The sequence below is a fragment of the Hemitrygon akajei genome, chromosome 12 (genome assembly GCF_048418815.1).
Source record: "Hemitrygon akajei chromosome 12, sHemAka1.3, whole genome shotgun sequence".
In the NCBI taxonomy this organism is placed as follows: domain Eukaryota; kingdom Metazoa; phylum Chordata; class Chondrichthyes; order Myliobatiformes; family Dasyatidae; genus Hemitrygon; species Hemitrygon akajei.
Genome location: NC_133135.1, coordinates 31,273,587 through 31,285,884, shown reverse-complemented (window position 1 = coordinate 31,285,884; position 12,298 = coordinate 31,273,587). Strand labels below are relative to the sequence as shown.

Genomic DNA, 12,298 nt, shown 5'->3' with positions numbered 1-12,298 from the left:
ATTTTCATTGCTGATCAGAGCTATTCTAGAATTGATTCCACATTGCCTACATGATACATATTGGATGATCTCCAAACTGTGGTTCATTGCATGATTTTGAAATTGGGCTGAATGAAGTTTGCAGTGACATTCAGTGTTCATCGAGGGTAAGCCTGCAAGGTAAATCAGTTGTCCCAAAGTCCATTGTGGTCAGGGGTAATTGATCAGGTAGTGCAACATATGTGATAATCGACGTTAACAATAAATTTTAAAGTACGCTTTTTCAAGTGAAAACCATAACGTGCACTCTCAGGGTCCTATTCATTTACATATAATTTACAACATGGTCAGTCATAAGTGGACAATGAATAGAAGGGAGAAAGCAAAAAAAAGATAGATAATTTTCAAGAAATAACAACCTACATAGCAATATATTGTGATTAAAGCAATGATATCCAAGCAATGGAAACTGTCATAATGTAATCATGGAAGAAAGGGGTGCATTCAACTGTATATAGTTACAGAAGTGAGGAGCTTTGATGGGATTTAAGCAGATAATTATACAGCTGGTAATTTAAAAGTTAATTCTCTGAACAAAGAGAGCCCTGACAGTTTTGCAAGGATAGGGGCAGAGGATGTAATACAGGTGGAAAAACAACGACTGCATCCTCAATGAATAATCATTACAAGGATACATTTTAGCTTTTTCCATGAACATTACTAAAAGCTTTGTGAGATATCTATCATTTCTCAATATAACAAAAAACAGATAAAAGAATAATGCAGCCATGTGGCCCCTACTCATCTATTTCCCTTTATGTTTATAGTTATCCTGAAATAGTGGAATTTCGACTTCATAAACACATGTCTCAGAATGCCACTTTCAAACTTACAATGAGTTGCACAACTCTGACATTGTACAAAGACAGTGCCTTGAAAAAGTATTCAGCCCCACAACTATTTTCACATTTTACTGTCTCATTTTCTAAATTTAAAATATGTTGAAGTAGGATCTTTTTCAGCTAAACTATAAAACATTGTGTATCATTTCAAATCAGAAGAAAAATTCCAAATCCTGTCAACAAATTGTTAAATATTAAAAAACGAATTGCGAGGCAGAAAAAGTGTTCATCCCCTTTGTAATTACTACACTAACTTTCCTCAAGTTCAGTATTGTAAACTATCTTACCAACTCAGCCAATTTGTTGATGTATAAAATTGGAGGGCCACTCTCTCTGCAAAGTCCAACGGTATGGGAGATTTTCAACAGAGCAAACCAAAATGAAAACAAAAGAGCATTCAAGGCAAGTCAGGAAAATGATAATAGAGAAGCACAAATGTGGAGAAGGGTACAAGATCATCTCAAGGGCACTGAACATACTTCGGAGCTCCGAGCAGTCCATCATGAAAAAGTGGAAAGAATATGAAACCACACCCATACTGCCTAGGTCAGGCTGCCCCTCAAAACCTAGTTGCCGAAGAAGAATGGAACTTGTAAGAGAGGCAACTGTGATGCCAACAATCACTCTGAGTGAGCTGCAAAAGTCAGCGGATACAAACAGAGCTGAAACTGATAGCTTCACAATATCTAAGGCCTTGCACAAAAATGGAATTTGTCGAAGAGTAGCAAGGAAGAAGCTCTGGCTTAAAAAATGCATATCCTTGCCAGCAAGGACTTTGCAAAGTCTCACTTTGCTGATATTATAAAGATGTGGAAGAAGGTCTTGTGGTCAGATGAGATTAAAGTGGAACTTTTCGGCCTCAACCCTAAGCAGTATGTGTGGCGTAAACCTAACACCTTTCAAGAGCAGGGACTAGAAATCTGGTCTGGATTGATGGGAAGATGAATGGTGCTAAATACAGAGAGATCTTGGATTAAAAACCTGCTGCCCTCTGGTGAACTACATATACCTGTCTGGCCACACCCCCCCCCAGCTGACTGTTCCTGTGGCTCCTCCCACGGACCCCGGTATAAAGGCGATTGGAGACACCGCCCCGGCCTCAGTCTCCAGGATGCAGTGTGGTGGTCAATTGCTGCTTGGGCTTTCTTCCAGCCAATAAAAGCCTATATCTCGCCTCACGTCTCAGAGAGTTATTGATGGTGCATCATGCCCTCTGCTAGAAAGCTTAACCTGGGGAGCGAGTTCATCTTTCAGCAGGACAACCACCCAAAGCACACTGTCAGAGCAACCATGGAGTGGCTTCAAATGAAGAAAACTGATGTTGTTGAGTGGCCCAGTCAGAGTCCTGACCCTAACCTGATCGAACATCTCTGGCAAGACCTCAAGATTACTGCCTATCACTACTCGTCAACGAATCTGGCACAGATTGAGCAATTCTGCAAGAAGGAAATGGCAAATCTTGCTCCATCACATTAAACAAAGCTAATAGAGACTTATCCAAAAAGACTACTAACTGTAAGAGATGTGAGAGGTGGTTCAACCAAGTACTGAGCAAAAAGGGATGATTATTTTTGAACTGCTGACACTTCAGTTCTTGAATTTTAATTTTTCATGATTATCAATTTTCTTTATTTTAAACTCTTCTGTGAAAAAAGGAGCACAAGTTACAAATAAAAATTCTCAGTTAAACTGATCAAAATCCCTACATGTAATACTCATTTATGTGAACAAAGTGTTGGGGGATTAATACTTTAACAAGGCACTGTAAATATTTATTGCTACATTGGAGAACTTCGAAGATAATGGGGAATGAGCTTAATACATCTAGGGAATATCCAATGTTTAATGAGAAACTACCTCTCAAATTGACGCCCAGCTGACTATGCCTTATTTCTTTCACAGGGCAACTGTTCAATATACATGGATTTTCAGCAGACTTGTCGATTTGAGAGGAAAAAAAATCCATGCATTGAGATTAAACTGACAGCATACAGGATTGAAGTTCCAGCAGCTTGCATTCAGCAACATTTTAACAAAATATATAAAGCTGTGTTAATTTCAATACCCTGAACCTGAACACAACTCATAATTTCCCCTATGTCTTTGTGGCATTGCAGTGTACTTACCTATCCAGAGATGAAGTCAAAGTGTACTGTTTTGTTATCCCCAATATTTTCTGTATAACTGCTTCTGCAAGAAACAAAAAGAACAAAAAGAACACTTAATCAATTAGGAAGTACAAAATATAGTCCAGTGCTAATGCTTTCTTCTCACTGCTGCATACCTTTCCATTTCATCTTAAACAACAAAAACTGGTGAATCATATTTCACGCTTCATTCCCTGTAAAGTACAAGAAATTTTCTGCAATGTATTAATGATTAGGTAACACTGCTGTGTCTTTGATAAAACTATATAAGTCAATGTTTTACACAAGTCTAAAATAATGAATGCATTAAACCAGAATATGTTTGAAACACTCAGCAACTCAGGTCACGTCTGTGGAAGAGAAACACAGATTTAATATTTCAGTTTAAAGACCTTATCAGAAAGAGGTGGCTTTAGAGATGTGGATGCAATCTTCCAAAGTTCCATCACACCTGGAATTGTTCCTGTGGATGGGTTATTCCTCCAATATTTGACTATCATTTTCAGAAGGCAAATTACTGCAGCTGGTGTTCAGTTATATTCTGGGAAACTTCTACCACAAGATTAGGAATGACTTGCTTCTACTCCAGTTCTCTGTGTTCTGCAAAATGCAGACTAATCCACAAATGAAGCAAAAGATGAACGGATAGATTGGAGGTGGTGTGCTCTTCTGCCATTTTCCTGTGTTCCCAATGTATGGCCTCAAGTTTTTCAAAATTGTCTGAACGCTCCTTCTCCACTTTAAGTGGTCACGAGCTAGAGGTTTTGTGAAGTCATTGGGATTGGATGTTGCATTTCTTCAAGGAAGTTTTAAGTACATGTTTTGTTTCTTTTCCCTCTGTCTACCTGATGATTTTTGCCCACACCAGAGCTAGGAATAGAGCGCCTCTTTTAAGTCTGGGGTCAAGTATGCAAGTGATGCAGCCTGCCCATATCCAGGGCCTCAGTACTGATGTTGTTGGACTGGGATAGGATGCTGCACTATCAACCATAATATTGCATTAGGATCAATATCTTTTACATTAATATGCTAATCAAGTTAATATGTTTGAAGCATTCATCTGTAAAGGTATTACGCTTGACAGAGGTGTAAAATATAGCAATGCAAGTATCCGAGTAAGGGTATTTCCAATAGTACACTAAACCCAAGTGTACTCAAACTTTGACAGAAGTAACATTTATTTTTATGATTATAAGCAGAATAAGTATAACTTAGTAATGGGAACATATTTAATCGTGATTTTTTGTTATATAAACCCCACAAGCCACCTCAATCACTCAGTAAAATTTTCAGCACAGTTCCTCGGGGATCATTCAGCTGATATTCTCCTCAGGTTTTATGATGCCATTTTTATTACTTCCTGTGCTCTGCACTGTGTTTTATTCATGAATTAGTTGCCATGCAGGATGTCATTCGCATATGGCCTCTCCTACACTCCTGTGCCCACAGCAATGTCTTCAAGTGGCATCCCGGTTCTGAGTTTGCTATGTCATGGTGCGACCGAGCGTCCAGTGGTAACTGAATGGGCAGACTGGGCTCACCAGCCTTGGTTGGCAGCCATCCTAGGACAACAGGCAGTCTGTCTAGGAGAAGGAACGCTCTGATACTCAACCTACAGCCTTGCCGTGCCACCACAGTCGTGGCAACTCGCTATGCCATCGTGGAACGTCCCCCAGCCTAAAGAGCGGAATCAGTCCACCCGCACCGATCCTCACTATAAACCTACGCAAAGTCCTACATAGACGAAGTTCCCTCCTGATCTTTGCAAGTGAAGAACCAGTCATCAACAGTTACATCACTTGTGCCTCTGAAGTTAAACAAGGTGAAAAAATTAGTCAGATTTGCAATCAACGCTTCTGGTTTTATATACTTCATATAACAAGGATCATTAACTTCTACCTCCATAATATTGTTTATCTCAATCTATCTACACCTGAAACATTTATTGTGGTATTATACAGACCCCAATATTTGTCCATGCCTCCATGTTCTGCTCCATTCTTTATCAAATGGAGTTGATTCACTGCTCATATCGTACTTCTTCACTGATGCCTCTGAGCTGTATTGGGTTTTGAATTTCTCCACCATCTTCCCTAGCCCCCCACCAAAGATGACGCCTGAGGGGCATTAGAGAGAGAAAGTGACCCAAATTTATTAGCATCAGGGTACACAGCTCAGTTTTGCATCAGTGATACATTCATTTGATTTATTGTGCTAAGCTGCAAAGGAACTTAAAGTAAACTGAGATTTTCAGACCCCCTGAGGCTCATTCAAGTGTCACACCAGGCTCTAAATAATTTACAACGTGCTTTAATTGTAGAAATGATGAGAGCGAGTCTTGACTTTTTCTATCAGCTATTGAAGCTGAAAGGTAGCATTTCTGAAGCTGGATTAACACACTGAAGTCCATTCTTCTTTTCAAGAAGATAATTCAGCAGAACTACAGAGGGGTAGATGTATGTTACTTTGTTTTGATATGGGCTTTAAAATGAAATGTTAATTCTGCTTCGCTTTCCACAGAGGATACCTGAAGTATTTCTATCATTTTCTGTCTTTATTTCAATCAACAAATTATGCAACTGTAATAATTTTAGGCTTAATCCACAACACTGACCTGCATAGTTTTATGGTAAAGTGAACACAACTGAAAATAATAAAAGCAGCAAATTTAAGATTTCATAAGGCTGCAATTTTTTTCTAGACTCTCCTCAGTAAATCACCTAATTTTTCTCTATTTCCTTTCTGAATTGCTAAAAAGAAATTTGGTTTCATTACATTAACGATCTTCCAGAATCAGATCTGCACAGCTATTATGTAAGTATTAGCAATGAGTATCAGTACACTTCTAGATTGCAGGAGGCAATGCAGAATTCCCCAGGTCAAAAATGACCCAACTTATGAAAATCCGATTATGCTGATTTTCTCACACATTTTTAAAGCACTTTTCAAGTTACTAATTATATTCTTCATGGGATTCATAAATGACTGGATGCAGTATATACTTATTAGTTTACTTCTGAGTCGATAGAGTGGTTATTCAATGAAAGGCAAGTATAACAAATTTATGTAGAACAATATGATAGAGATTACTATAGAAACCAGACATTTCTGACCTATGTTGAAATCATCTTATGAACAGATCTCAGGAACAGACCATTCGTAACCCAGGAACTGCTTGTACAATTAAAACAGTCCATTTTCCTCACTTTCCTATAGAGCACTCCCTCACTAATACAAACATTATCATCAAACTTCACTATTCAAAACCATCAAACTAGGGATCTTATTCCCCTCTTTATCTCAGTTGAATTACCATCTTAAAATGAAAAATGAACTTTAACGTATTAATCAAGCAACCAAATGGTAATTTCCAGTTTCAGTTGGTGGCAGAAAAAGTTAAGACTTTTACTTAGTATTTTTACAATTAAAGCGCATGATAAATTATTAGCTAAGGCCTGATTTGACACTTGAATGATCCACCTGGGGGACTGGAAATCTCATTTTACTTTTGAGTTCCTTGGCACGTTAACACAATAAATCTGTTTCAGTGAGACCTGAAGCACTTCCAGTTTAAGATATAGCTGGAGAAGCACAGCGACAACCTGCTGGCAGCAAACACAACTATTAACTACCTTATTACTCACACTTTTTCTCAAAAAAGATCAATAGCATGTAACTTTCCTTTTAGAGCTGAGCTTCTGAACCGCCTGTTTGACATGGCATTTTTATAGTGTGAACTGAAGTCTCAAAGGTGCAGAATGGTTGCGGTGTGGCATATATGGGCTGAATTGAGGTAGCGGGACCCAGGCCTGGGCCCTAGAGCAGGGAACGAGCCAATGTTTGATGCTGGAGTGGACTTGGGAGGTAATTCAAAGGTGAATCTGAGGTGAAGCAGAGTTGAGGTGGCAGGACCCAGGTCTGAGAGTGAGGAAGCTAATATCTGACCAATTCAAGTGCCAGGCTGAATTGAAAATGTTGACGGGCCAATTCAAGCCAGCAGAGCCCAGACCTGACAGCGTATCAAATTGGCAGGGCCTAAGACTTAAAGAGGGAGAAATGACCCAAAGTTTGGTCAATTTAAGTGCCGGGCTAGTTTGAAAAGGTCACGGTGATGAGGCCGGAGACAACGTATTCAGCTCGTGACTCCTCATCCCTGCATTGAACTGAGGCTGTGGCCTGCAACTAACGGACTCCTGGATTAGCTGTAGTGGTGACTGGCTTTCTGGCTGTGGACCAACTTTTGTGAACTTCACTTACAAATGTTATTTGTTTAATTTTATTGTTTGCACTTTTTGTTTTTTCCCTGCACGTTGGTTACTTAACAGTCTTCTTTTTTAATAGGTTCTATTGGGTTTCTTTGTTCTGTGGCTGCCGGTGAGGAGACAAATCTCAAGGTTGTATACAGTATGCACTTTGAACTTAAAGTAAATAAATGTATCACTGATGCTAAACCACTTGTTGTGTATTGTTGCTAAATATGGGTTGCCTTTTCCTTCTGAGTCCTACACTAAAGAATGACCATTTGGTGGTCTGGGGATGGGAAAGACCCAAAAGCTGACACAGCTCACCGGAACATTGATAAGCAAGCACAATACATAGAACATAAAACACAGAAATCTACAGCACATTACAGACCCCTCGGCCCACAATGTTGTGCCGACCACGTAACCTACTCTAAAAACTGCCTAAAATTACCCTACTGCATAGCCCTCTAGTTTTCTAAGCTCCATGTACCTATCTAAGATTCTCTTAAAAGACCCTATTGTATCCACCTCCAGTACTGTCCCTGGCAGTGCATTCCACACACCCACCATTCTCTGTGTGGAACACTTAACTCTGACATCCCCACTGTACCTTCTTCCAAGCACTTTAAAACTATGCTCCTTCATGATAGCCATTTCTGCCCTGGAAAAAAGTATCTGGCTATCCACACAATCAATGCCTCTCATCATCTTATACACCTCTATCAGGACACCTCTCATCCTCCGTCACTCCAAAGAGAAAAGGCCGAGTTCACTCAACCTATTCTCATAAGGCACGCTCTCCAATCTAGGCAACATCCTTGTAAATCTCCTCTGCATTCTTTCTGCAGTATCCACATCCTTCCTGTAGTGAGGTGACCAGAACTGAACACAGTACTCCAAGTGGGGTCTGACCAGGGTCCTATATAGCTGTAACATTACCTGTCAGCTCTTAAATTCAATCCCAAGATTGATGAATGCCAAAATACCATACGCCTTCTTAACAACACTGTCAACCTGCGCAGCAGCTTTGAGTGTCCTATAGACACAGACCCCAAGACCTCTCTGATCCTGCACACATTGCCAAAAGTCTTACCATTAATACTATATTCTGTCTTCAAATTTGACCTACCAAAATGAACCACTTCACATTTATCATGGTTGAACTCCATCTGCCACTTTTCAGCCCAGTTCTGCATCCCATCAATGTCTGGCTGTAATCTCTGACAACCCTCTAGACTATCCGCAACACCCCCAACCTTTGCATCATCAGCAAACTTATTAATCTACCCTCTACTTCTTCATCCAGGTCACTTATAAAAACCACAAAGAGGAGGAGTTCCAGAACAGATCCCCGCGGAACACCACAGGTCACTGTCCTCCATGCAGAATACAAACCATTTACAATCACCTTCTGTGGGCAAACCAGTTCTGGATCCACAAAGCAAGGTCTCCTTGGATCCCATGCCTCCTTACTTTCTGAATGTGCCTTGCATGGGGAACCTTTTCAAATGTCTTACTGAAATCCATATACACTACATCCACTGCTCGACCTTCATTAATGTGTTTTGTTACATCGTCAAGCAATTCAATCAGGCTGAGTATAAGAGTTGGAATGTAATGGTGAGGTTGTATAAGACATTGGTGAGACTGAATTTGGAGAATTGTGTGCAGTTTTGGTCACCTAATTACAGGAAGGATATTAATAAGGTTGAAAGAGTGCAGAGAAGGTTTACAAGAATGTCGCCGGGACTTGAGAAACTGAGTTACAGAGAAAGGTTGAATAGGTTAGAACTTTATTCCCTGGAGCGTAGGAGAATGGGTGACTTGATAGAGGTGTATAAAATTATGATGGGTATAGATAGAGTGAATGCAAGCAGGCTTTTTCCACTGAGGCCAGGGGAGAAAAAAACCAGAGGTCATGGGTTAAGGGTGAAGGGGGAAAAGTTTAAAGGGAACATTGGGTGGGGGGGGGCATCTTCACGCAGAGAGTGGTGGAAGTGTGGAATGAGCTGCCAGATGAAGTGGTGAATGCAAGCTCACTTTTGACATTTAGGAAAAACTTGGACAGGTATATGGATGAGAGGGGTTTGGAGGGATATGGCCCAGGTGCAGGTCAGTGGGACTAGGCAGAAAATGGTTGAGCACAGCCAAGAAGGGCCAAAAGGTCTGTTTCTGTGCTGTAATGTTCTATGGTTCTATGGTAAGGCACAACCTACCCTTGACAAAGCCATGCTGACTATATCTAATCAGATTATGTCTCTACAAATGCTGATAAATCCTGCCCCTCAGGACCTTCTTCAACAACCTGCCCACCACTGAAGTATGAGCAACAGATGACTGCAATACACATGAGATGGAGTTGTATGTGGACGGCTGGAAAAATATTGGAGTCATAGATTCATAGAAAAGTTCGGCACAGAAATAGGTCCTTTGGCCCATCTAGTTCATGCTGAAACCATGTAAACCACCTTCTCCCATTGATCTGCGCAGAGAATAATACCCTCCATACCCCTACCATCCATGTACCTATTTAAACTTCACTTAGAGATTGAAATTGAGCTCACATGCACCACTTGTGCTGGTCACTTGTTCCACACTCTCACCACTTTCTGAGTGAAGAAGTTTCCCCTTATGTTCCCCTTAAACTTTTCACCTTTTACCCTTAATCCATGACCTCTGGTTATAGTCCCACCCAACCTCAGTGGAAAAAGCCTGTTTGCATTTACCCTATCTATACCCTTCATAATTTTGTATACCTCTATCAAATATCTTCTCAACCTTCTACGTTCCAAGGAATAAAGTCCTAACCTATTCAATCTTTCTTTATAATTCAGGTCCTCTAGACCTGGCAATGTTCTTGTAAATTTTCTCTGTACTCTTTCAATCTTATTTACATCTTTCCTGTAGATAGGTGACCAAAACTGTACACAATACTCTAGGTTTGTCCTCACCAACTTCTTATACAAATTCAACTTAACATCCCATCTGCTGTACTGAATATTTTGATTTATGAAGGCCAATGTACCAAAGGCTTTCTTTACGACCTGTGAGGCCACTTTCAAGGAATTATGGACCTATATTCCCAGAAACCTTTTTCTATTGCACTTCTCCATTCTCTACCGTTCACTGTGTAAGACCTAACTTGGTAGGTCTTACTAAAGACCAACCAACTTGCACTTGTCTGCATTAAATTCCAACTACCATTTTTCCAGCTGGACCAGATCCTGCTGCAAGCCACGATAGCCACCCTCACTATCCACTACACCCCCAATCTTGGTGTTATCCTCAAATTTGCTGATCCAGTTAACCACACCATCATCCAGTTCATTGCTATAAATAACAATGGATGAGTGCTTCAGGTTTAGCTGGAATGGACTAAGCAATAATTTCGGAGATAGCATGGTAATGTAGCAGCTAACATAACGTCAGTTATACCAACTGTAAGACTGGGATTGAACTCCCACTGCTGCCTGTAAACAGTTTCCATCTTCTCCCTGTGACCATGTGGGCTTCTTCTGGGTGTTCTGGTTTCCTCCCACTTTCCAACGATGTACGAGTTACGGTTAGTAAGTTGTGGGTATGCTACGTAGGCACCAGAGACATGGTGATGCCGGTGGGCTGCCCCCAGCACATCTTGGACAATGTTGGTAGTTGACACATAACAACGCATTTCACTGTACATTTCGATGCTTACTTAGTGGTCATTTTATTGCTACACTTTACCTAATAAAGTGGCCACAGTAATGGAACTCGGTGTGGTCTTCTACTGCTGTAGCCCATCTACTTTAAGGTTTGACGTGCTGTGCATTCAGAGACGCTCTTCTGCACACCACTGCTATAATGCATGGTTATTTGAGTTCCAGTTACCTTTCTGTCAGCTTGGAACCAGTCTGACCCTTTCTCCCCTGACCTCTCTCATTAACAAGCATTTTCATCCACAGGACTGCCACACACTGGATGTGGTTTTGTACAGCATTCGCTGTAAACACTAGAGACTGTTGTATTTGAAAATCCCAGGAGATCAACAGTTTCAGAGACACTCAAACCCCTCCGTCTGGCACCAGTAATCATTCCATGGTCAAGTCACTTAGATTACATTTCTTTCCCCTTCTCAATAACTGAACAACTTCACTATGCTTGCATGTTTTTATGCATCGAATTGCTGTCACATGATTGACTGATGAGGTATTTGTAATCAGGTATAAGGTGTACCTAATAAAGTGTACGTGATTGCAGAGTTCAGAACCACGAGAAGAGAAAAGACACCACAATCATTGCCATTTACTTCTGAACTCGTTTAAGACCGTTTTAGACTTCTGGAGTGGTGGAATCTGGATTGAAAGGTTTAAACAGGGATTTTTGAGTGAACTAGGTCTCAGTAGGAACTGATTCAAGGCTGGCAGAGGGGAGGTTGAGATTTGGGAATTCATGAATTCACTAGGAGTCAGAACAGCTGAGGCTTACTAGAAAGATACAGATGAAGCTGAAGTCCGGTCTCTCCGTACTGCAGACAAGAATTTCCAAATGTGCCTCACATTTGTTATAAGACGGATAGATGGAGTAGAGGAGACAGCCGAAGAAATTAAGAATACAATATTAATTGGTTCCTTTGCATTTGTAGCTTAATAAGATCTATACCTCTTAACAAAAAATTTCACTATCAAATTCTGCTTGGGCACTGTGTGCCGAACCTCATTTTACAGTTTAAGCAGTCTAGATTTTGACAACAAACATCATTATGAGACTACCATTATTTTTCTGTTTCAAAGCTATTCATGATACAATATAAGTTTATTTTGACTGATATTTATCAAGAAGCAACTTCAAGATAGACTGCCTTGACTACCTTTATGCTTCCTCCGCATTTTCCTCCTTTATCAAAAAAAGGATTTTATAATCTTACCCACCTCCCCTTTTTGCTAAATAGGCCCGCATAACGATATGTAACCTCACGAAACCTACTTATCTGATAAGCTAACAGTCATAAAAGATTATAATAAGGCAGTGTTGTTTGCACAATTGAGTT

At 40.3% G+C, this 12,298-nt stretch overlaps 1 protein-coding gene across 13 annotated transcripts in view; it reads right to left on the bottom strand.

Annotated features, from left to right (window-relative positions):
• LOC140736843 (CMP-N-acetylneuraminate-beta-1,4-galactoside alpha-2,3-sialyltransferase-like) overlaps nt 1–12,298 on the bottom strand; it is a 542,908-nt gene that overhangs the window by 189,964 nt on the left and 340,646 nt on the right. For all 13 annotated transcript variants that reach the window (XM_073062832.1, XM_073062835.1, XM_073062828.1 and 10 more), the window contains one exon: nt 3,008–3,071. In XM_073062832.1, coding sequence (XP_072918933.1) covers nt 3,008–3,071 — 64 coding nt within the window. The remainder of the gene's footprint in view (nt 1–3,007; nt 3,072–12,298) is intronic.